General features: G+C 36.2%; 1 protein-coding gene across 14 annotated transcripts in view; it reads right to left on the bottom strand.

Annotated features, from left to right (window-relative positions):
* The window catches only part of ome (dipeptidyl peptidase 4 omega), a 304,004-nt gene that overhangs the window by 46,106 nt on the left and 230,155 nt on the right, over nucleotides 1-27,743 (bottom strand). For all 14 annotated transcript variants that reach the window (XM_067348239.1, XM_067348241.1, XM_067348240.1 and 11 more), the window contains one exon: nucleotides 2,735-2,787. In XM_067348239.1, coding sequence (XP_067204340.1) covers nucleotides 2,735-2,787 — 53 coding nt within the window. The remainder of the gene's footprint in view (nucleotides 1-2,734; nucleotides 2,788-27,743) is intronic.

Genomic DNA, 27,743 nt, shown 5'->3' on the forward strand with positions numbered 1-27,743 from the left:
ACGCCGGTATTCATGCGCTTTATGGCAGAGAGCTCGCCTCGGCTAGCGCGGAATATGTACACAGCGAGGAAACTCGCGGCTTATTTACCCGCTTTTCCGTCTCGCTCCTGTTCCCCAACCTTTGCTGTCGCCCCAAGTACACCGGTGTATCCTCCTCCTAGCTTTTATCGTGACACCGAAAGCCAAAAACGACAGCGGGTTTACTGTCCCGGCCTGTTTTTCGTGTCGTGATTGCCGCGAATAAGCTATTGTGGAAAGAGCGAAATTTACAAGAAAACGTTCTCCGATCTACGTTATGTTAAATATCAACGATAAAGTAATTAATAATTTTTCATTTAAATTTCAATATATATTCCAAGTTATTCTACAAGTTTTTATTTTATCCTCCACCGTCGAGTTGTTAGCAACGATAATGACCTTCTCGCATGTAAATTTTAATCGCGATAGTCGAAGTAACTGAATATAAAGTTCCAAACACATACGCAGCGATGCGTGTGGATGTAAATATTACAATTGCGGAAACAAAATTCCGAAGCGAAACGTTTTATACGCGCATGAAGCGCCGTCTTGGCACGAGTCCATTTTCTCGTGTCGAATGAACGGATACGTATACCGCAAATATATGCAGATGAGCATAAATTTCGTAAGGAATTTATTTTACCGCCCACCCTAGTGCGTTGTATTTCACATCCCCAAAAAATGTCTGGTATTTGCTTGACGCTCGGCTCCGCGAGAAAAATCGCTCCTTCACGTCGAAACGCACGCGTAATATATGAAACAACGATTATTTATTGACATGAGATTATGACACATAGTATTGAATGCAATGTACGATATATCAAAGACGATTCCTCGCTTTCCTAAGAATATATATTCATCTTTTCGTTTCCGTACCAAAATATTAGAAATGGCAATGCAGTAACCAGGCAATAGATTTTATTTATCTGTAAAATTCATCACAAATCGTGCGCTCAATTTGTGTGTGTGCTTAAAAGTTTATACATATTTTTTTTTAATTTAAAGACACATTTACAAGATAATAAGCGTGATATGTGTTATAATTGCTTTGCGGTTTCCTTAAGAATCAAATATGTGCGGAGTTTCTTAATCATCTTGATTTTAGATCATGTTTATATGAACATTCTTGCGTGAAATTACATCAAAGCGGAAATTCTACTCTCAACATGCTCGCGAGACGCTCTGTACATGAAGATCGTTCGTTTCGTTTGTGCTCTTAAAATTTGGCTTCTCCAAAAGCCAACGATGTAACTCAAACTTGGCAGAGGAGATTCATATATGTACGTACGCTTGCAGTAGTTATGCAGCTAAATCGCGAAACAGCGCGTATAGGTATGCAAAGACGACGTGCGCCCTTTACGCCTGCGAAACGCCGTTCAGAAGCGCAGAGCGAGATTTGATCTCCGCGATTATTTGAGAACGATGATCTCAAGCGCGACGGCGAAGTCAAAATTTGTCTGCCGCGCAAGCCGTGGGCATCCACACACAACGGCGAAATTTCGCGGAATTACGTTCTCTCAGCTTGGCGATTAGGTCGAGTTCCATGGATTCCGCGTGAATGAACTTCAGACTTTTCCTTTGGAGGAGTGCAAACGACGGAAATCTACCACGAGGATAACGCTGTTTCCGTGAATCTCGAGAAAGTCCTCGCTATTTCGCACGACGAGAGAAATTGGTCTTCGAAATTTTGCGAGTTCTACCAGCGACCTAGTTTCGCAAATGATTTAAATGCCAGGAGAGTTTGATTATAACGAAAAAAATCCTATAAATCCTAAAAGTCTATTAACTCACAATTATCGCGTCCAATAAATCAGTCTTCAATTATTGTAAATAAATTCTAATTATAATAATTGAATTTAAAATTGAAAAAATTTTATACGTTAATGTATTGTATTCAGAGCATTCATATACCTATTTATTTGTCATAAATAAATAAGCAAATGTGGAACGTTAGTCAATATGCATATGCGAGATATATATAATAATAAACTGAGCGAACATATAAATAAATAAATATATATTATCAAGCTAAATATGCAAATAAGTTTAACAAAAGAGATGCTGAATTGCATACTGATATTAATTCTCCGATAGCCTTAATTAATATTAAATTCAAATTAACGAATCATATTGACTATTCATCGAAACTAATTCGGAAATTCACTAAATATCGAAGTTTAGCAATTGAGAGAATATATCCTTTCAGATAAGCTGAAGGAAATGCTCACCGGAAATTAAAGAAAATGGAGAATCATTTGGAGAGGCAAACGCGCGGCACTATCTGTATTGTCTTTGCAAGACCAGCAAATGTCGCGGCTGCGAAAAGTGCAATCGTGCGAATAAGTTTAGGCCTTAAATTCTTTTCGTCGGCGAAAACGACGAGGGAAGAGATCGAGATCGCAGCGGTCGGGAAAAGGCGTACCCCGATAATCGTGATATAACCACTCCTAAATGCTGAGTTAATGATGAAATCCGCGGAGGAAAGTTCTCAAACGCGGAACGGAGGCGGTAAGACGATGACGGTAAGGCGCGGCAGGATTAAATTCATGCACAGTTTGTAATTTGCACACGGCGGCGACGACGCCCGGCTTTTCCAACTTCCCCTTCTCGGGTTACAGCTCGGGCCGAGATTAAAATGCAAATCCGAACTTGATCGCGGAATAAATTTGAGATATGATTGTCGCAAGCACCGTCGAGACACGGCTCGTTTACTTACAGAGTCTCCAGGTTCACAATTCTGTAATGAGCCACGTACGTATGACGATACAGCTGAAACAGAAACAAGAGAAATATTTGGTTAAATTCCTTGAATTGGATCAACAAACATACGTTGCAAAGGACGCTTTCAAGGAAGGGTGTACATATAAAATAGCTTGAGCGAACATAGAGAGAATATACAGAGTTATCTTCTATAAAATTAAATACTTTCATTTTCAACAAACGCTACGTGCTAACTTTTCGTGAATTTTAACAAACTTTATGGAACATAAAATATATAAATTATATATATCGCTTTATTTTTCGCTTATGCGTCCAAACTTTATTCCTCGCTTGTTTTCCTCAAGTTACTCTCGCGAAATTTCGCACCGTCTTTTTTAAAACGGGCGAGCTTTCAGACCTTAAATTTATTTTTCTCGAACCTTGCCGCAGCACGATTGATTTTGCGCGTTGTACGTTTCCGATAAACCGGTGGTGGAAAATTGATCAAATGCCGCGAGAGCAATGACATTCAAGCGATGGAAATTTCTACTTGAGGAACGTGCGGCGCTAAAAATATCCGTGTAAGCCATCTAAGTGTAGCCGAGAATACGAATGACATAAAATACGATAACATGCCATCCTGCGGATTCTATTTCGTTACCGCATTTTGCTCTGGGTTTCCCCGACGATTCCACCGTGCCATGTGTTGGCGGTTATAAAAACCTCTCGCTCGTGTTATTCGCGTCATTCACGTGGCACAGATTGAGCGGCAAAAATATAATAAAGTCGGCGCTGATAAAAATATGATACGTCCTTCTGTTTGTATTTTTCGCACGCGTGTATGAGATTAGCATATAGGGTAAAAGTAATAAGCGAGGAAACGGTCGTGCGGCAATGCGGTTAACGTGGGGACGCAATTGTAATACACTTTACAAAAATGTAATTTTCACATTACTCTCACTTTTTTCTCACTCTTTTTTAATAAAAAAATTTTATGCGGAATAAATTTGCATAATTTCTAGTTATTAGTAATAAAAAATAAATGCAATCTTATTTGAATAAAAACTTTCATATATTTGCGATCTGTTCAAATAAGTTTGTTACAACAATCAGAAATAAACTTTAATTCCATTCAAATACGGCGCAAAAATATTCCTTTCTCTCTTTTTTTTTTATTATAGCGTATTAAGTTCAAATATATTAAAAATATCAACTTCTATTAAATTGCATTTTATTAGATATCAAAAAAGTATACAAGTTCCGAAGGTATATCGCATACTTACAAGGTTGCTCGACTTTTAGGAAACCGTTTAATCTGACCGTACTTTACGTTTCTCTTTTCATGAACACTCTCTACTACTAATAATAATCATAGTAATAAAAGCAATAACCAACTAACCGTGTGTTTGAAGTTTAAACAGCAAGCAGTGCAACCAATATCAACGCGTGTGCGAATTCACCGGCGGGGACGTAAACCACGCTTAGAAGTTTAATGATCAAACTTTCTGGTCGTGCGGTGAATCGCGACTCGCGAGAGTTTGCGAAAACGCATCTTTTACTTTGGACACTAATGTCTTTTACCTCGGATACTATGTGCAATAATTCTTTTTTTTTTTTACACGCATGTAGACTTTAATTTAAAGAAACATAGGAAAAAGTATGTACACTTTTTACTGTTCACAATTTAATTGTCATTAATTATATCCAGATAAAAACTCATGATACATTAAACGATTAAGAATATAAGATTGTCGAAATCGATAAATGCGTCATAAAAATATAACAGTGACAAAAATCGGAACTATCTGTGTACAACAAAACGTATAGAGACCTCAATGTCACTTTCCTATTTGTTTCCTTCCAAAATACTATAGTTTACATTCGCAGTTTGCGATAATGACACATTACATGATCAAGAGAATTAATACTGTAACAAACAGCGACTGTATATTTGCAATAATTAAAGGGATCTGGTGTGTTAATTGGCGCAGGCGTGTGCTCGCGGCTGGAAATGGTCCAGCCATGACGACATTCCCTTGGGAACATTTCGGAGCCAGGGAGATCCGGGCATACGATAGAGAGCAAGCGCGCCGGCCGTCGAACGGACCATCGACAGCGCCCGGCGATACGGAAGGATTCATGGTGCGCCCCGCGCGCTATTTTGCCTCCATTAACTCTTTCGGAGCGGACCTATAAATCATGATCCGATAAGGTCGAACAACGCCATTTTCACGTGTTGCGGCTGCGTTCGCTATCGGTCGCAAGCTCGTTTCCATCGCATTATTCCCGCCTTCAACACTCTGCCGAGTATACACTGCCCTCCATTAATCCCCCTCAACCCCTCCCGCCCCTTCGATGTTCTAATGTTCCTAAGTATAGACGTTCCTTCGTTCACAATATGCAATATGCTAAGGTGTAATTTCGAAATCACTCGGTGTTAAAGCCGATGTATGAATACGTCTTCAAGTGATGATTTGAATCATTTAGAATTACGTATGATTTTTAGTTGAAATAATAAATAAAGAATAGAGTGCCTTGCAAGCTGCAAATCGGATTAAAGTTGTTATCCTGCGCTGTATATATAGAGAAATTATTAAAAATGAATGTACGAAATGTTTGATGTGCTACACGTAATTTCTGTAAATTTTACTCGAATTTGTCATATGCAATATATGATTTATATATAATTGTTATTTTCTCAGGTCACAGCGACAGAATTCGATTAAAATTTACAGAAATTACATATAGCACATTAAACATTTTGTACATAAAATTTCAATAATTTTTCTAACACTCTCAAGATTCTTGGTTTTTTTTATTTATTTCATTTGTTATTTATGTATTTGCAAGAAAATAGTTCGTCTAATAAAGTTGTTTAACACAAGAAAAATATTTTCTTACCAAAGTTTGCGGTTAAAATCTATAGTACAACTGAGGTTTTAAAAATTGGAAATACATTAAATAATTTTATAAATTTTGGATTCACAAAATAAACGACAAGTTGAGATGTATATAAGATCTACTACCAACTTGTTGCTACCTCTTCTTCTTAGAGATTGCAATCAAATAAAGACCTGTTCATTCCCTAAAGCATTCCCTTGCAATAACTCTTCAAAGTGACGAGTGAGATAAATCGATATATTGACAGAAAGTCAATACAATTAAGAATTAAGAAGAAAGATTCTTATTTATTTTACAGAAACATTTATATAACCCGAATAATGTTATAGCAAAATGTGGCTTGAAATTTTCAAATTTCGTTCAATAAAAACCACGATTATATTTAAAATGGAACATTAATTAGCGCAAAATATGGTTTTATATTTACAAAAACCCTCTGTATGTTATGTTTGTTATAATATTATATTAGAATTATCCACAACGCTACAGTATCACTATGCTATATTAGTATTTTTTATAACACATCGTTCGTATTTTGCCAGATAAACCACACGGGAGGGAAAAATGAAAAATGAATTCTCCGAAATGAAAATCGTGTTAAGAATTAATTAATCAAGATTTACGTTATGAATCGAAAAATGACGAGCTATGCCGCGCCACGGTCCATTGTTGATGCGAAACGTGGGATGGTATGGACAGGTGGCTGAAATATTTTTCAAACATTTCGTAGCAAATTTTCGAGAAATTTTAAGCTCGTTATGCAACGCTGTAAATTAAATAGGTCATCATACATTTCAAAGATATCGAAATTTATTTGTTATAAGTCTTTGAAAAAATAAAGTCAGGAAAATTCTAAACTAATTTATTTTATACAAACAAAATTATCTTATATTAAAGAATAAAATAATTATATAATTTCATGTTTTCAACAAAACGCGAATATTCCCTTACTGATAATAAAGTAGCTGTAAAAGTAAACAAAGAAGCCCGTGAAACTCTTTACCTGCGTAATAAAAGGAAAAAAATATTTGCTGTTCGACGATTACTTCATTTTCCGCAGCTAGCTGGCGAATTCTTATATAAAATTAAGAACGCCGCTATTCCCGAATGTATGACACCAGCGGGAATACAAAATGGGAAGAGTTTAAAGCAGGATTTAGTATTTCTTGCGCGTGGGTTACGAGAGTTTTCCGGTGCAGAAGATATTTCTAACGCGGAATTAATTACCGCAGTGCCGCGAGACACGCATTCCGTTTTACATTGAAGCGCAGTGCTCGCTTCAATTCGCGCGATTTAAGCATGGATAGGCAAGAATGGAGAATGGATGTATATTATTCACGCGGATAAGCGCGGACATGTACGAACGAGTAAACAATTATATAATCTTTATAAAAAGCTGTTTTTGCATATTATTGACTGATAAGTTTTTCAAAAAATCTGCATATTTTTGAATAATTTTGACGACTAAAAATTGACATAGCTGTTGTAATGAATGCTTCGTGAACTCGTTTGTATGATATTTTAATTTGTTAAACGAACAAAAATTAAATCGTGAGATATTAAATTTTAACCTACGTTCGTCCTTTGAAAAATTGTCCACTAAATAATATTATATACGTGTAAAGGTACACTTAATTAATTAAGAATGTTGATACCTTTATATTCTGTACACAATGTCGATACATTATACTCTCGCAACACTTAAGCAGTAGTAATCTGATGTCCCAAACATGTTGCCAACAGCAATGTATCTGTATTACGTCGAACACAACGAACAGTCCGTTTAATGGCCAAAGTTAAGCAGCTTTGATCATAGTTAGTGCTAGAATGAGTGACCACCTGGAAACATCATGTTTCCTGTTGACAATAATTTCCGCGTGTTCTTCGCTATGCAGTATTTTACATAACGGAATATACACTCGATGTATCATCAATGGTCAATTAATCGAGCTATTCATTGCGATGAATAATTAGCAATAAATATCCATAATAAATTAGCATGATGCGCGATAAAATTACAAATTTATGTGGCTGACAAGTGCTCGTAAATATATAACGATGAAGAAACATAATGTATCCATATAAAAACAATATGTGGGCAAAAATTATTCAATATTCGAAGCAGGAAATATCTTTTGTTTAACGTGATAAAACAAGTGTTATTTTTTTAAAACCGGAAATAATTAAAAGAGAAAATTATCATGTAGCAAACATTGCTAAAAATTCATTATTATTTTGCTACAACAATCAATATTTATAGAAAAAATACTAATAAACGATGATAGCGAGAGCAAAAATATTACGTAAATTTTTCCTACAAATGTGCACGGGCGTACTTTGGTGCTTTGCTAATGTATCCTGCGGTTGTTGTGGATTTCGCGCGTTTTTCCGCCTGTACACTTAATTTCCCAGAGGCGAACCGCTCATTTAGTTTTTGGTTAGCTGGCCGTGCTCCAATAAAAGCGGCCAACTATTAGCCGCATCTTAGTATAAATCCCTAATATCGCTAAAAACTAAAACTGTCTCTCACGCAGGGTTTATTACAACTACTAATTAGTAAACTTTGATATAAAGTGAGAGAAGACCGTCAACGATTTCGCCACATCTAATACTTAATGCACGACTCACTCAACTTAATTTCCCAAAAGTATAAAAACGCATGTCAACTTTCACGATTTTATATCATTTAAATATGCAGACACATGATGTCGGATGGATCCTGCATATAGAAATGCGACATTTAAATTTTAATGGTACTCTGAATAACTTTTGACGTCACAACGTTTTCTAAGTTGTTTTTTAACGTATAACTTCGTCAGAACGTGGTCGTGTATGCGATTATTCCAGAATAAACATTATGCATGAAATGTTCTGCTAGAAATTTCTCTGGATACTGTTTGTTTGGTGTAAATTAACGTAGCTCGCAAATTAAACAAATCGTTAGTGCTAAAAACTGTTGAAAACCCGAATAACGCACAGAACTACACACTATTTTTACGATAATTTTTTTACAGTAAACACTCAATTTTCGATAGAAAGCGCAAATGAAAGAATATAAATCATCGAGAAGTAAAATTTAACATTGTTAAATAATTAAGATGCGTTGATCAATAGTTGGAAAAACATTAAATGGCTATCTTTTCTGTTAATTGCAAAATTTTAAATATTCTTCTAAATTTATTATCTATTTTTAAAAAAAATACTGCATATATATCGTGCAGTATTTTAGTCATGCAAACAAAAAATAAAGAATTCTATGTGCCCGTCAGTTTCACGATAGAATTAAGAGATTCCGTAAAAGATTGTCATACATAAAACCATCGCGAGGTGATTTTAAATTTAAATTTCCGCCGGAGTTCATTTTGCGATCGTATGTGAATATTTATATTCGCTGTATTTTGCCAAATATCAGTCCGCAGTAAAGATGCGGGAGCGAATGAAACACTTTACACTCTCTTATGATACTGGGTCACGTTTCGATTTTCACTCCAGTGATTCGCCTTATTCCAAGACGGACGATTTATTCGGAAGGGTCTCTCACCAACTCTACGGTATGTGAATCGACTGTGTTCGCATCAAACTTGTTCGCATGAAATGTATCAGTTCCAGCATGCGCACGCGAACATTAAGGCCGGTCACGCACCAAATCAGATCAGTCCCGCTCAAAATCAGACAGTGTATCACCGTTACTCTGTATTGGATCGGTAATAATTGATAGATCATTGACGAGAAAAGTTTACAAGAATTTCGTCGAATGGCGAGCCATACCGGCAAAGTGGTTGCATCAAATATTGATGCTGGACAAATTACACAGAGAATTCGCAGTAGAATTCCGTCTGCGGCGTTACCGACGTCGCACCGTAATACATCTGAGTTCCAACTCGGAAATAATTCCCGAGAAAATTGTTGTCGCACGAAGCACAAAATCAGTATGACATGTTGGAATTTTGTAAGTTAAATAAAATTTTAAACTGTATGCAGCAAGCATACAATTATAGATATACGCAAGCATTTGGAATCTTGAATATTTTGTGTGCAAATAATAATATATTTTCCATCTCGTGTTTTTTCTAATTAAAACGTGCAATGCGCTAAATGGCTGTCGCGATAATTTTCAAGCCGTTAATCCCGCACTAATCCCGAAACAGTTTGAAGAAGTCAAATCTCGAAAAGAATAATTCACGCGGATTTTCCGCACGCCATTCATTCTCTGCAGCCAGGATTAGAGTGGTTTGGATTATTCACGACAAATAAAATAATTCATCGTCGACTGGAAACAGGCTTCAGCATGATGGACGAATTAATTAATTAACGCGCGATAATCATTAAAAAATAAAAATCGTTGTACATTGCTGCTGTGAATTATTCTTGATTATTTGATAAAATAATGCGTATCCATTAAGAAATCCATTAAGTATCAATGGTGGCCCAGAAATTAAAAATTCCGAAATTTTAATATGCAAAATATGGTATCGGTAAGCGCCTTAATGTCTATCGCATCATATAAAACTTTTAAATTTATTAATCTGTCAATCTCGACTGCGTTATTATTAATGTTATACTATAATTAAATAAAAACAGGTTAAATAATTTAAGTAATTAAATAATTAATATTCAATTTCCACAATTAAATAACACACAGCAGTTTGATTGATTAAAATACTAATAAATATCTCCAATGTAGTACACAATACCATTATAGATCCTAATATCTGCTCAAGTTTTGCAACTTGAAAAAAGATTGCAACGGATAGTTTAAGATTATTAATGTTTGCTAAATGCGTTTATTCGATTCTAAGTATTGTTGATGTCCATTGCGTTTCTCATCGTCACATTATGCTAACGCGCTAAATGGCGCATCACGTCGCAAAAGGAATGCGGAATATAAATCGCGAGAGGGATGAGTACTTATTCGGGCAATGTCGATTCAACTGCACGATCAACGAACACAACCGCGCCGAGTGCACCGCACAATAGACGACTGCGCTCAGAGCCGTCTGATCAGGATCGATTTTATCCACCGCGGCCTCGCGCGTTCGCGACGCAGAATACCAAATGTGTCCTCGTAGTGCGGGAAAAATTTCAGCGTTCGCTTTTATCGGTGCAAAAGCAGTGCCTTCACAGGCGAACGGACGCGGCGAAAGCATACGGCTCGACGTAAAAGCGTTTGTCTCAATTTCGCGGAAATGCACATTACGGTTAGTGCACCAGCACGTGCACGCTTCCGAATACCTCCTACTTGCGATAAGGGCGGAATATTTTCCTTTTAATTTATTATTGATCGCAGCTATCTATCGTGCGGAAAGTAACGAATTTACGTTTAACGAAATGTTTGTGAGTATAAAATCGTAAATAATATTGTTTATAATTAACGAAAAGAATATTTGAAGAGCTGCATGTCATTGATGAAAAGAGGCAAATTTGTTTCCTGCAATTTAACTAAACAAAGTTCACAATATATTTTGGTAAAAGTAACTACGGCAATATACGTGTGCAGCGATCCGCAATTTTGTGCGACAGAGCGGAAGGCGTTGTTTGGGAACATAGCTGAAATTATCATTTAATCAGTTTGGTACGCAGTTAGAGCAGTTAAGATCTTCACGAGAGATATAACACGTAACTGCAGTATTTATAATAATTCATGAATCAAAAGTAAATTTCACATTTATCACATTGCTTGCTTTTTTATTACAGACAAATAATTTGTCAACTCGGGGAATATTAAACTTCGGCGCACAGGCCGCGTACAAGGTTTTCATTAGAGAAGATTATTATGTATGCACTGACGTCACTTATTAAAACACTGCACGATTGAAAGGAATGGCGTTCTAAATAGAAAATATAAATTTTGCATTCGTATCGCGGATTCCATTAGCAGACGCTTAATGAAAAGTTTAACCGAATAAATGAATGCTGGTTTCACCAGCAGTGTATTAATTATGCCGCTGTAAAACAATCGAAAAGCACATTGGAAATAAAAAATAGATGGAAAATTGTCAAGTTTACATAATTGAGTTTCCCGACCTATTTTATATATAAACCGATAATTAAGGCACAGTCTAATTATTTTTTTCACAAATGGGTTTTTACACCAAATGGAAGATAAAAAAGATCAACTTTCACAACAATAATTCTCTTTTATCAATTAGACATCCTGCCTTTTTTAAAGCGTTCTCACGTTCTCTAATTGAGAAACCAACATTTCGTGCAGGATATATTAGAACAATGCATCTTCACTTGGGGGTAGTGGAAAAACGTTACTTTCCGTTTCCTTATTTACGACTGTTTTTCGCGGCGGGACCGCTGGAGAAATCGTGTCCCGTTTCATAAACACACGGCCAATCCGCGCGAGTGGACTGCCACAGACGTTGCGCTCGGAAAAGCGCATTAAGAATTGATCCTAATGCACTCGTGGGCGCCGCCGCCGCCGCCGCCGCCGCCGCGGCTTGCGCCAAGGATGCACGAGAGGTCACGGATGCCTGGCACCGGGCACTTATAGACCGATATGATTTCCTGCGACTATCGGAAATTTCGACCGCGGACAAGCCGCGCCACTGCGGAGCTACATAATGTAAATCAAGAAGCGTTCGATGCACATGCGCACCGATTGCGTTCCATTCGGCACACATGGGTCCTTTATTGGTTAATATCCTCAAGCGTTATCGGTCAAACGCGTTTCACCGTGATCGCAACTTTTCCGGTAGCGCTCGGCTTTATCGGCATCGTGTAATTCGATAACGAATAAATTCAAGCGGTAATCCAACAGGACTGGTTAACGAGCAATTTTAACGACATAAATGGCCTCTTAAAACCACTCAATTAACGATTTCCGATTTTTGAACGTTTAAAGATGCGCATAATATGAAAAGTGAATTTTTCGATAGCTTTTCGTTTGCTTGACAAATCTCTGAAGTGGCTCTTATTTATGCTTAACAGAAGGCAAAATATATTTATTAATGACGATTATGTTTTTCGCCACTTTTATATCCGCAAGAGGCTATTTATATTAAAGGAAAAAAGTGAATGAGAAAAAAGTAAGAATAAAAAACCTGATTTTCATCTACCAGAATCTGTCTACTTCTTTTGATATTCCGTCATCAGGATAGCAATTTTCTTGGCTAACCGGCAATTCAATTTACAGGATGACGTCCAATAACCGTATCCGCCCTTATTACCTTGCCGGGGATCAGACAAGACGATATTTTTGACTTCGACAGGACCAATCCTCGTCAATGCATAATGTCGTTGCGGTAAGGAGGAGCGTAAACTCGTGATGGACAGTAAGTTAACAGCAACTCGTAAACAAGCTTGTTGAGGATAGAATGTACATCGGGAGAGTTGAAACTCGTAAAAACGCACACGTTATTCTTTCTTGTCCGCGCAAATGAGCTTTGCACAACAATAGCAATAAAAAATATTGTCCATTTACACGTTAGGGGTGCCATAAACTTTCTTAGATTGAGAAATAGTAAAATAAAGTCGCCGGGAAAATGCTATGACTTTAAATATAATATTTCACGCTAACTAATTGCCCTTGAAAATGCACGACCTGCTTGTATCTATAATTATGTAATAATTTTTCTGAAAAAAATGTTAATAAATACTATATTAAAACAATTTCAACGCAGTTTACATTAATAAAGCTGAAAAGTTTTAAACCAAATTTGATTAAGAGACTTCATATCTCTATTTGCAATTGCTCGCGCCAGCATTTCTAATGATAAATGTAATACTTGTAATACTTCACCGTAGCGCATATGCAAATATGTTTATTCTCTGTAAATATTAATATTTGACACTACGTAGAAAGTAAAATGTTTGTCGGATAAATAAAGCAATAAAATTATTCAAAAAAATTTTTCTTTTTTATAGCTTTTCATTTTTTCCGAAATAATTCTTTGAAGAGAAATAAAATATTTAAATTTGCAAATTATGACTGAATATATAAAGCGAAGTCACAAAAGTTTCTTTCTCTTTGTAATGCGGTACATTATTGCCCTAAGCCCAACGTCGCTTGCCTTTTTTCATAAATGCACTCTTCAGAAAAGTGTTATGAAAGGGTGTTTTTATACACGCCTTCTTTAGCGTGATGTATAAAGGGTCTTTTTTATAAACGCTTGCTTTAGTGGAGTATGTAGAATGTTGTTGCAACATAAAATAAACATAAGAAAATATTACGATTTTAAAAACAGTCCTTTGATATTTGGCGCAAAATTGTAAGTGATAATTTTAAAGGAAATTTCTTTATTTGTATAGAATTAGCTGTCGAGAAATATCGCGATTTTTTTTGTAAGAAATCAGATAGCTGCTTCGGCAAAGAGGGTCTCTTGATCAAAGCACTTGTCTGCTCAGCGAGGCGTTGGTCCGAAAACCGTTCCCCTCCGCCCCGAAAAAAATGAAAGCAGCCTTTCATAGATGTACAGAAGAGAAGTGCGCTGCTGAAATCAGCGGGACGCCTTTCTAGATTACTGGTGCGCCCTTTCAGGAAAACTGGTAATATGTCACCCGTATGAAGCTCAGCGGGCCATTTCCCATGGGCACAAACGGAGGATGCGCTGAATATAGCGACGAAGTAGATCAGTGCGTCAAAGAGCTACAGATTGCGCGCAGGAGCTGCCAAGCCGCTTAGGAAATATTTACTCTATTTATCTGATGAAATCGCTTGCATTCCGGTCAATATCGACAGTAATGCTTGTCTATATATGGAGTGGTGATCCCTAATTGATACCCTCGAGATCGGTGAAATGGAAGATATTCATGTACATATGCGTAGAAATACATACATACGTACATAAATATATATATATATTGCACATTTGTAAAATAATAAGTTCAATAATGGTTTATCAATTAAATCAGTAATTAAAAATGTAGTGTAAATAATAATATATAAAACATGCATGAAATTATTTAAAGTAAAATTTGTCAAAATATAAATAAGCTCAAAACTTACAGTGATTAATTTCAAATATTATCAAACAGATTATCGCTCAATTTATGGTTACAGGATTATGAAAGCGCACGATTTCAACTGTTATTACCGTTGTTGTTCTTTCTGCTTTATAACTAACAAAGTATCAGTTCGATGATACCGAACGTGTTGTTATGCATATTCTGAATTACTCCAAGCAATCAATTATCATAATCAGCTTTGGACGCTCTTCCGTGTTCGATTTTCCCTCCATTGCACACAATAACGATGACATTGTAATGTATGTAACGTATAATAAAACATTAAATAACGTATCAATAACATTTATAATGTTAAATATAATAATTTATGAGAAAATCTTATTGTTACTTCAAAAATGAACAAATTAAATGCTTTCGTTATGTTAATAGAGCAAATTTATAAGCAAATTTATAAGAATGCGGCAAAATTATAAGATTAAAGCAAATTACTCAGCATTCTTTTTGCCAAGCAGAATAATTTTCCAATTTGTTACACGCAATTAAGTATTCCATGTAATTTTGTAATCTCGCAACGTTGTTTTCGATTACAATATAAAAAATGCTTGTATTGTAAATTTTATCAAATATTTACAATAAAGTAAAAATATTTAAATTAAAAATACAATTAAATTTTTTAACTTTCGTTAAATGTATTTTTGATAAAATTTTGTGTTTCATGATAACATCTTGTTAATTATACACATTTCGTAAATAAAGTTTAATACGCGCTGTGACTTGCATTCCATGTAGAAGCATGCCAACTTCAAGACCTCATTTTCGCGAAACAGCATTTCCAGCTTGGTTAACGTTATCTCAAAGTGTCTGTTTCCTTTCTTGTTGCAAGGTAACATTTGTCCGAATAACCGTCCGAGAATATCTTACTTGAATGTCCCATGGGACTTTTACATTGTTGAGAAGGACAGTTATGTTGCTCTGTTTCGAGCGGCAAACTTCCAACGCCTCCTCCATATTAGTATTACTATATTTTACACGGTGCACTTTAATTATTGTTCAATATAAAATTCGTTATACCACTTAAGTACCCTTTATTAAAACCTATAAAAAGGTTTTTAAAAAGATAAGTATACCGTATAATTAGAAATAAAATACAGTCCCTATATGCTCAATTAATTTTTTCTGATTATATTTAGAGATAATTTTGCAAATAAGAAATAAAATTTCTCATACTTTCGTTACGTAAGATTTTTCCTACTATAAGATAATTATAAACAAATCAATTTTAATAATCATTAGAATTAATTTATGCAATGAGATAAACAAACGCAAGTTGTATTTTAAAAAATATATACTTTAACTCAATTATTTCTAAAAATAAAAAGACTTGTAAGATAGAATTTACCATTTTTCGCGTTGAATTTTTACCAAAAATACTCGGCGGCACCGTTTAAAATAAGATTACATTCAAGTTATAAAGCTGACGAACTTATGCGACGTAGAGTGACAAAAAATATAGCTCGCTACTAGCGTACGATCAAATAATGCGTTAGAGTGCGTTCCGAAATTCGTGGCAGCGTAATTGAATATATCAGGTAGATTGAGTCCTTTCGCACGTGACGCATCGCATGTGCCTATCGCCCCTAATCCTTTGACGTGCGTTAAGCTGTGAATTAATTCTTCGTAACGCTGCGCCCGTCCGCTAGCGTTTCGTTCAACTTTTAACACAGATGACTGGCAATTTTTCAAACGCATGTCACACCTGGCGACATATGCTGATGGCTATGTTCTGCCAGTGTAAAAATTACGCGTCATTTTCACCTGTTTTCAATCAACGACTAATCGACGAAATTTTTCGGCAACCGATAAATGTCAACAATTTTTCACTAAAAAAGTTTTTCCTTTTTTTCAGGATTATTCTATATATTTTACAATAAAATCGACTTGTTATGTAAAAAAAGTGTGAAATTTATCAAAATTAAAAATTGTTTAATATGAAAATATAATATCAACATTTTGTAAAAATATCATCGTATTGTTGCAAGTTGTAAAATTCTATATTAAAAAGCTTTTAAAAACAAGTTAATTTACATATGTATATTATCTATTATTAGATTATAATATTTATAATTATTAATATGTATTATGTATGTAAGACGTGATTTAATTAATCGAAGATGACTACCGAACACCCAATGCAACCGTACGGCATGTTGCGATGTTTCCATCGATTTTTTCTCGCTCTTTTTAACAAGAATCTGTACCGCTTCCAAATACGTACAAACGGGTGCAATAATAGCATCTGGTGAAAACGCTGTCACCGCCATCCCGGATTCCTCTCTTTATGAACTTCATTTTAAACCTTATCCGCAATCGCATTTGATACACAATAATATCCAATACTCGCGCAAGAGTTTGTGAACGTAATTGAAACAGCTTTTAACTTGAGATTTTAAGAAGTTACGCTGGCAAAGTCAATAGTACTGCGAAAGACTGCAAGTGCTGTTGGCGAGGTACAAAACAAGTGTAAACAATATTCTCTCTTTCCTGTATTATGCCAAATAAATAAAATACTATTCAGAAAGAGAAGAGCGTACAATTTAAATGTTTTTGCTTGAAAACTTGTAACGCACAGAATACATGTTTTCCGAAGTTTAAAGCTTGTAATTCTTGTTTCTGTCAAATCTCAGCTTTTAATAGAATTGTTTTCAATGGGTTTTAATATAAATTTGTCAGTGCAATGAAATTTCGCCTACGGCAATGCATTTTGATGTGCCAATTTATTAACACGCTGAAAAGCAAAGCGAAATTTATAGAGAACAAGATGAGGAAGCGCAGTAGCGAAATCTCTACTGTGTGCCATTATTGCATCCGCCCGTACACATTCACTCGCGCGACTGCCCACAGAGCACAGTGATCCGCACTATCCTTTCCGCATGCAGGCACTCACGTGCGTGATTGTAACAACAAAGCGCTACGGCCAGCGGCAACGGTGACACTCTGGCCGGTCGGAATTTAGATACGTTAATGACATTGTTCGAATCACGCGGCGAACAATTCGACTGAGACTGAACACGGCTCTTGCGAATGCCGATTAGGTTCGTTGTACGGCTGAATGGACAACGTCGGAAGATGACGCGAGGACTCACTGACGTTCATTAGACCGTTTATCGGTAGCATCGATTGTATTCGCTAAAGTTATTGGCGCCGCCACTATTCAAGCATTAATTAATGCGAATATATAATTTGTAACAAGAAGATAAAATTAAATATGGATGGAATGAAACTTTGCAAAATTCTAAACTTCAACTTTCCGTTCCAGTGATCTTTAAACAGATGATTTTGCAACAAGTAGAACTGCTAGAAATTGTTTTCCTTAGAAGTGAAAATTAATTATTCATTAATTTAGCTACACTGAACACTCGATTTCTACAAATAAAAATTAATCTTATAAAAATATGAGATATCAGTTTGTTTTCATTTTTCATATTCTGCCAGTTGTGGTTTCACATGGAATATTTTATTCCGAAAGATCGCTGTGCGTGACACGTTTATTTTTACAGAGTGAAAGTTTGCAAGAATATGTTCGTCGCGTTTCACGCGTCAAATCAATGTCAATGTTGAGCAATTGGTGTCACGTCTACTGCGTAAACAGACATAATAGATGCATAGTAGTGACCTGATAATGAATTATGGGTTCATTGAGGAGTACAGCGATGATCGTTGCGTCATCGAGTATTGATTCACGCGATATGATCATCGTCACCCTTGCGCTTTTACGTTTCAACATATTCAGCTCTTTGTTCAGCAACCGCGGATTATTAATTGGATAAATCATATTAATCATATTACAGATCATATTATAAATCATATTACAAAAATATGTATATATAAATATTTCACTTTCACGTTTCTTTGCGTGTTTCTATTCAATGGATAAAATATGATTTACGTCGCTGGTGCGATAAACGGTTCAAGTAATCCGAAGCATATCAATTTTCTCGATGTTATTTTATTTCACCTTTTTTTTATTCCGTACTCCTAGTCGCAGAAATACAATTGAATGGCTATAATCACGCCCGAACAAACTCCGCGAGCAACAAGCGTAATGATAAACAATGTCGAACACGACCGAACGGTTTTCCCACGAGCGCATCTGTCAGAAACAATTTGTAGCCAAGCAACTGACGAAAGTAAGTCGGTGAAAAAACGGGAGAAAAACGGAAAGCGCGTAGTCAATCGACAGTGGTTTCAGCCGCCGCTTCAACGACGGCATTTACCGCTCGCGTTATACGGACGGTATGTGAATTCAAGATTACGACGGAATCGATACCGCTACGGTCTCATCGAATCGCGTTGACATTTTAATGGGCCACTTTGACCCAGAGCTTCGCTCCTTGACCGTTAGCTATCCGGGAGGATCCCAATATCCTAAACGGCATGGAACGCGCGCGTACTTCATCGCAGCAGGAGAACATACCCAGAAGGTTCTCATCGTAATTGATCGACCATCTATTTTCCGGTGAGAGTCATTATGCCGCGAACTGTCCGACATTCTGGAACTTCAAAGGCCAGCCAATTTCCATTAAGGACATTAATTAATTAACGAGCGACGGTCGTGGTAAATTAATGCGCCCTCTCACTTGTAATGGTGAAAAATTGATTTCATTCTTGATTCTGATTCCGGATTAAGTGATCGACGGGCGAGAAAATTTGAACCGCGGAATTGAATTGCGATCTTTATGCCGGAAATTATTACAGTTTTGCAGTTTTGGAATTTATCCCAAGTGGGTGATTTGCGGAACAGCCATACCGTAACAGTTGCATTAAAAAAGAATGTTTATACACGCTCGTTAATTGATAACGAATAAATGAAATATCGAGAAAAATTAATCCTTTCACCAAGCAAACAAAAACTAATTTAGAGTTATCATCAAAAATAATTTAAAGTAGACATTTTGTTATGTAAACCATACATCGTCTCTCCATCGCGTAAAAATAAAATCAAATTAATTCCTAATTTAACCGTGCGATATTCCACAATATAAAAAAAAATCGATCCAATCGCATCTAATAATTCTGTTTTACGCTCAATCATTCGATTTCGGATAAATGCTAAATTTTTCATCGCGATATCCGGTGAATCTGTGCAACGCGTCGTCGAGATTTTATCGCCGCCAAATGCCAAAATAAAATGTAACATTCGGAAGATCGTCGCACATCGACGCGATGACAATCCCCGAGCATTAAATCTCCGCAACCGGTGCCCGTTCGCGAAAATGATGATAACGGATATGACGGAGTATCCTGTTGGAGGGGGGCGGTTCCGCGATCGCATAAACGCGCAAATGTCTCGTTAAAATCATCGATGGGCCGCGGCCCCTCCTGTCGCGCAGAAATGCCACAGCTCGATCCATTTACCACCGATTGATGTTACGATCTCGCGGAGCACGTGTACGTAACTACTTGTACACAGCCCCATGTCATTTGTCGAAATCGCGAGCACATGGCGCTGTCGCGCCCGAATTCTTTATGGTCCTACGGTTTTATTTTCCCGAGGAATCTCGATCGTTCTGCACGTCCGCGAGCCAGTGTTTTCATCGAATAAAGTTTAATCAATTTCTATTCTTTAAAAAAATATGTATTGTGCGTATCAAAATAGCTGTTAGCTATTTTTTGAGGCAAGCTCGAATAAATTTCGAAAACTGAGTTTTTTCTAGACCGGCATTTATTCTTATATTTCCCTTAATTTAGAAAAAATAGAGAATTTTTGATAGTGTAACATAAAAATTACACAAAGTTGCGATGTTTCCAACTTACAAAGTTATGTTAACGAGACACTTCGTATTTTTCGAGAAAATAAGTTTGCCGCGCTCTCTATAATGCATCTTTCATCGTTAAATATTTTGCATTATTAAATATTTTATTACAATATTTCCAATGTACGGAAGTAAGGAAACGCATTTGTACGGTTTATACGTTTCATGGTATCGTTACCGAGTTAACAATGTTTCGATTCGTTATAATTTGAAAATATATAATAATACTTGCTAAAATAAAATGAAAGTAAACATCCGTGCTGCGCGAATTTTGAATAAACCATCGCAGTGGCTACACAAATACAATAATACCGTGAACACTGACGTATACGTTCGTACGAACGTAGGACAGTACGTGTAATATGATAAATGCCAGGCGCAGCCAGTAATCCAAGTAAATGGGTTGAGGCTACAACCACTGTGACAAGTTTCCCGTGGTATTTAGCAGCTTATCGGCGATGGCTGATAGCGTCAGAGGATCGGCGTCGACAGAACCGAAGATATTAGCCATCGAGGCAACGTATCTGTGTGAGAGTGATATGAATTAGTCATAAAATTCTCGACAGCTGCTGCGGCGGCAGCGCGCGCGTCTGATCACGAATGCCTGATCCGTCCGCTTGTACTACTACTGGCAGTAGCTTCCGGTGGCGCGGGCCAGCCATGTCGCAGTAGTGAGAGACCGTTATCGGTCATCCAGCAGCAGTAGTAATGGGCCACCTGCACCTCGGCCGAAAGAGCTTTCGCGTTCGATCATACGTGATGATTGAGGTATAAATGGAGTTGATTACATTGGAATCTGCCATTCCCGTTCGTACATTTTGCTCCGCAAAATTTTTGCATGTCATCTCGTTACGTAATCTCGTTACTATAAATTTGCAGGCAGTTTTATTCGCCGTATAATTTTATATGTAAAATATCGATCTCTGAATATAATAATTACGGTCATTTTGCTAGTCTGTCGTATGATAGGATATTTCTTACATTTTGTGTATTTTTTACTTGTAGATTTTTATCCGTAATATATTATAAACCTAAAAATGTGCGTCTACTAAATAAAAAATATTGCTACAGCAATTTGATTTTTTTAACTATAGGTGTACGACAATTCGTATTGCGCTCGCCGGAAGCGTTTTATAATATTATCCAACGCTTATGAAAGCAAGTGAACCACCTCGACAATATTTATTTTGTGATAAATGCTTCAATTGTTTCCAGAGCTTCAAGAGAGGCTTTTTTAAAAGCAGTTGTACGCTACAATTTTCATTTTTCATGTCTCAAACATAGCACGACTTTAATAAGTCTATTTTAAGCCCTTAAAAAAATTTTTAACGCAAGTGAAAAATTTCGCGGAAAAGTCTATCTTTTGCATCGCGAAATGTACACGTAAATTATAAATTTCCCTAAAAGCTGAAAACTTCTCTGTAAACAGAACTATCAAAGCTCGAGATATAATGGATATTTTAGCAGAAATAAAATTTTTCGATATAATTTCCAAAAACAGAACTTCTAAATGAAGAATATGTACGTCTATGCTCTCGATGTGATGCACGTATAAAATACAAATGTCTCTAACTTTTCCCTTAAAAATTAAAATTATAAGACAAATTTAACTACAGGAACAAACCAACACCTACAATATTTGGCTATTATTTACTTCAATTATCAAAGAGCGCGACAAATCGTGTTTTTGGATAAAAAATATTATAAGAACTCTCATTAAAATATGTAATCGCGTTAAAATCGAATATTTTCATTTTCTTGTACAATGAAAAATGCATTAACTTACTAGAAGAAGAATAGGTTGTACACAACGAAGAAAATCGTCGTAAAACTATCGAATGGAGAAATTCTTCGGGGCTAGCAGTCTCTGTCTTAATTAGTCGTAATGAGATTAAAACAAATCTAGAAAGTTAAGGCGCGCAAGCGGGAAATACGGGGTCAAGATGCTATTGAATAGGACTTAATGTTGCAGGAATGCGACGCCATTCGGTCGGACGCACCGCGCTGGAATTGCAGCACGCTAACGTCATCGGTAACTATGTCTAAGTATCGCTGGCATAAATTCCGAATTAACGGGAGAGTACGGTATAAATCACGGATTAGAGCCAGGCAAGTACTCGAGGAACTTCGGAGACTTTGTTGAGACGAACGAGAGAGTTGTAGAAAGAAAAATTCGATCGCGAGCGCGTTCCTTGGACGTCGGCCAAGAGCGTCGGCAACGACGGCGAGAGACAATTCGAGTAATTCATAATTCTAATCGTCAAACTTCACTGTAGACGAGATATTCTCCTTAATGTCAAACTGAGAAGAATTCGATACTATCGATTTCTATCAAGAAATATGGGAAATCATTGTAAAAGCATTAAAATAATAGTTACCCTTTTAATCATCTTATATTGTTTTAGGCGAAATTCTGTCCAACTGTACACCGCAAATATTAATCCTTGCGATAAATGTTTGAAATTTGCATATATGTCGCAAAAAGAATAGAGAACCGATAATACTGCTGTTTGATTTTGCACAAAGAAATCATGTTTTTATGTTTTATGATCAAAATATGTGATGAAAAGCAGTGAAATGTACCATTATTGAGTCTGAAAGGATTAAGATACAAATATGTAATGTTTTTATAATCCTCGGAGTTACGCGCATCATTCAGTTTGTATCTGCATTACAAAATATAAAACATTCAATATATATTCGTATCAACCCTTATTGTTCAAAAAATTTGATTGTTATCACGGTAAATGCTGCCAAAAGCAATGTGTGAGGGGATCACGTTTAGATTAGCGCTGCCTGAATAAAAATAAATCTACAATACATTTATTTGAAAATGTATTTGTTTCCCCGGAGATAAAATAATACGGCTTTTTTCCCCCGTTAGCTTTGTGTTTAACGTTATCAGTGGTTTCTCTTATCTGCTGTCATAGATATTCCGAGCACGTTGGAAAACGCTGCTGAAAACAAATAAAAATGTCTATCCGTATCTTAGTTGTTGATTTGTTACTTCCCCATCTATTTTTCATGTTATGCATACAGAAGTCACGAAAGAGCTGAATAGTGTAAAACGAAGAAAATCAGGACAAAAAGAATATTCTCGGAGAGTAAACTCTCGTCGAGTGTTCTCGGAAATGCGGACGGAGAAAAGTTTTGCGCGTTATAAGTTAACCGTAATATTATCTCTCTTGTATCATCAAAACAATAATATATATAACATCGAATAATATCAATCACAAATTCATAAAAAGCGCAACACTAAAAGTCAGCTTGAAAGATATAAAATCGATCGAACGCATCGGACGTATCAACTATTGCACATTAGCGTAATCTTAGAAAAATTCCGTCGTTTAAAAAGAAAATTATAATTTATGCCTATTTCTCTTCGTTAAAAGATAAATTTTCACCATTTCGTACATTGTCGCTCTTCATGAAATAAAACGATACAAATAACAGCAACGTAAGATAATGAACGACAACAAACGTAGTTATTATTTTCATTCAAAATAACTCAACATTCTCTCATGCACAGATTCTTGCAAATATATTTTTATCAGAAAAAATAAAATAAAAAAAATTATTCTTTACGCAGCAACCATTATTATTCCCTTCCAGCACTAATGACGCAAAAAGCGCACGTGTAACGTATACTGTGCCCAACTAGGGAATTCCCCTAATGGTACAAGAAACAGCAAGCTGTAATATTCCTTTTGTGCCATCGACGGTCGGGGACTCAGCAGTCTGCACGAGGTCCTTTATGCGGTCATATATGAAGTACGCAGATGCACCGGATATCATTATCTTAAAGATAAAGCGTCGTAAAATATTCTTTAGAGCATCCAAAAGCACCTCTCTTACAGAGTATTTTCCACAAGATAAAATAAAAAGAAAAATATCGCGACATGATGTTTCTAGTAAAATTAATACTCGAACAAATGTCTTTTTATTATTTCTGCAATGCGCATATTTAACACGTGCGCCAGCGCACATTAAAAATAAAAAGCTATTATTTTCGCTTGTGTGATATAGCTTTAGAATAAAATTTATTTTATAATTCTTCTTCCAAAACTGTAAAAATTTAATCTTGGCGAATAATGTTTAATAATTATTGTCAAAAATCACCGCTTTATTTATTAAACCGGACATTATAGAGCACGAAATGATGTTTGCGGTGCAACGTTATATCGTAAAAGTTGTGCTTTCAGTCTCAAATATGAGATTATCTCGTTGCATTATCCTATTTTGCGTGCGAATGCTCTAAACAATCCAAAATAGCGTATTCCGCGCACGATCGCGCGATATACAGCGATATTGCGCTGCGGAATCGAGGAAAATCATTCGATCTATCGCCGATAATCCCCACGATCATGGGAGATATAAACCCGGTGATTCGGCAGAAACGCTGTTTAATTAATGGTCAATACACCGAGGATCGCGGCGGAATTACGCCGCTGGCGTTTGACGTTATAAAGTTGACATGGGAGATATAGAGGCGTGCGACGACGTCGCGCTTCGGCATCGGTATCGGCGCGATGGTGCGTGTGCACGTTGTAAAAAAAATTAATTGGATATGTCTGCGGGGCATGAAATGTAGACCAGCACAGTTGGTTGCAGATATAAATTTCCCCCTTTAATTTAAAAGACCCACATTTATTTTCGCAACAGTAATCATTCGTAATATTTTTCACGCGGTGACCAAAACTGAAAGAAACGACACTTAATCGCGATGAATGAACGTTAAAAATGCATTATTTAATTAATTTCATGATAATTTCATGATAATTTCATGATACAGAATTTTTGTCGCATTCTTCTGTTGGAAGCTAGATTTAGATACCCTTTGCTTCATTTTTAATAAAAATTATTCTGCACATTTCATATAAAAATTGCCAAAACTATTCAAGCTCACAGTTTTATGAACAGAAAGAATGTGCAGATATTAATATTATTGTACGCAAACACATTCGTGATTTTATTTAATAACAGCGTCAAAGGAAAATAACGTAACTTTATACCCACGTATAATATATTTAGGATACGTGCCGTCGTTTCCCCCAAAATACTATGTGAAATCCGCTTGCGTGTAAGATGTAATGCGCTTAATTTATAAAAATAGAGTAGACGGAAGGTCGCGAGGAAACTCCGCAACATTAATAGAGCATAATTTCACAGGGTATTAGAGACATTGCTTGCACCAGATGCCGTTCCTAATATCCGGGACGGTAGCATTGCGCGCAGAAAAATTAATAAAACGGAATTTTTAACGAAGAAAAATATCAGTAGACGAAAACTTTTAATTACTTCTAATGAGAAAAATCTCGACTGTACCCAGTTCTCGTCCTCTGCTTAGGTGTTGCGGTAAGTTTAATCGACGTGTTGCAGCAAGTACTTCTATATTTCGAGTTTTAGATTCACTCTAAATTTACGCAACAGTTTACGTAATTACGTGAAGGTTTCAATTAAGTTAATTTAACCAATTTATATCAATTCACATCAATCATCATAGCATTACAAATTCAATAAATTTTAATAAATAAAGATTGAGCGATCATGACTTAATTGTTTTCAATTATGTCGTATTCAATTGTCAAATTAATTACCAATTAACAAATGCAATAAACAATTCTACACCGTTTTTTTAAATTCAAATCGGAGCTGGAATACAATGTTCGAATCTGGATTATTATGAATTGTTCGCAATTGTGTTATAAATTATTGTCAAATTAATTAATTATAAATCAACAAATGCTGCAAACATTACAATAGTAAGCAACAAACGCGATAAATAATTGTTTACAAATTCAAAACCAAGGTAGAATACAAATATTAGAATATTTAACATAACGAAATGTAATACTACTAAATTACATTTCTAACTTTCTAGTATTCTTATAGGATTCATTCTGTATTACAAAAATTACAGATATCCACGAAAAGACGATAAACAAGTCTTTTCAATTCTGTAAAATGTTGTTATCCAGTTAAATGTCTTGAAAGCACCTAACTTTGGAATCTGTCAAATCTCCCAAATTCTCTGAGAGAACCGTAACAGATCGGTAACAAGTGGAATCGGCGATTTCTCCGAGAGAGAGAGAGCGATTACCGCACACGCGCGTTTGCTGGCAGATAGCGCATAGTCCTTCCTCGGAAATCCAGATGGTCCGTCCAGAACATAACTCAGGATTTCACATGCGCCGGTAACAGCGGCTGCCGTGGACCGTTGGCATAGATGCACGGGGACCCGGACGAGACGCGCACGTATACGCGTGCACGCAAATGTGCCACCCCGGCGCATACAAAGGAGCGGATGAAAGGGCGAGGGTGGAGGAAGGGAAGGAGGGAGAGAAGGAGGGAGCGAAAGGGAGATATGGTAACAGTAATGTATGCAATTGGACCGACCGGCGTGCACGACGGACGGTTGTTGGTCGGTTATGGGTGGTGACGCCAGGGTGTAACGGTGATCCAGCAGGGGAAACGGAGGGCAACGGGAGACAAGGGTCGTCGCATACAATCGTAGAATCCCGCGTGGCACCGCCGCGCCGGGTATTATATGGTGTTTAGTTTACCATGGTGTTCGCGGTACGCGCTATGGTTTAACTTCTCTCTTGTGTTCATGATTGCATCGAATTAACTTGGTCGCGCCGTGTCGAGTGCGTCGGGACGACATTAATTCACGCGTGTGACGCGATGAAGTTAGCAGGGCGAATAGATGAAAATTAAAATCGCATACAAATGTGCATTTTGTCCGGTGCATAAAGGTTTAAATTTGAATTCGATTTTCTTTCTACTTTGTCGCAGTAGTCTAAGCATATAATCGATCTGTCATTTAAGGTAAGGATTTGAAGTTGTCAGGAAGAGACTTTGTATTATTAAACAATGTAAAGAATAATAACAATTTTCATTTCAACATTGTTCTAATCTCACCGAATTCAAAATCAATATATGATTCAAATTTTACACTTTTTATTACCATTAATCTTCACGCGAAAAATATACAAACTTTAAATACAACCTGAATATTAAAGTGATTTATTAGCTGACTGTGGAACGTACAGGATTTAAGACAAATCCCTAAAAAACGTGAAAAAATCTTCTGTAACCTCGACGGTTTGTTAGCAACAAATTAATAATCTCGTTATTAAATGCAACGCCATGTATTTTGTTTTAATATCTGAGATTAAACGTAATAACTTAAAACTGTTAATGAAAAAAAGTTTACCATTTTATAGAGAACTAAAATTTAATACAGCAGAGACATTAATCGCAATAAATTTGTTGATATGCTTTAATTATGTAGTAAGACTTCTTGCACATTTTATCCTAAATAATTATATTCAAATCCAGAAAATAGTAGAGACTCACTTTTTAGCATGTGCTAACAGTTAAAAAATAGAGTAACAG

Source organism: Linepithema humile, chromosome 1 (genome assembly GCF_040581485.1).
Source record: "Linepithema humile isolate Giens D197 chromosome 1, Lhum_UNIL_v1.0, whole genome shotgun sequence".
NCBI lineage: Eukaryota > Metazoa > Arthropoda > Insecta > Hymenoptera > Formicidae > Linepithema > Linepithema humile.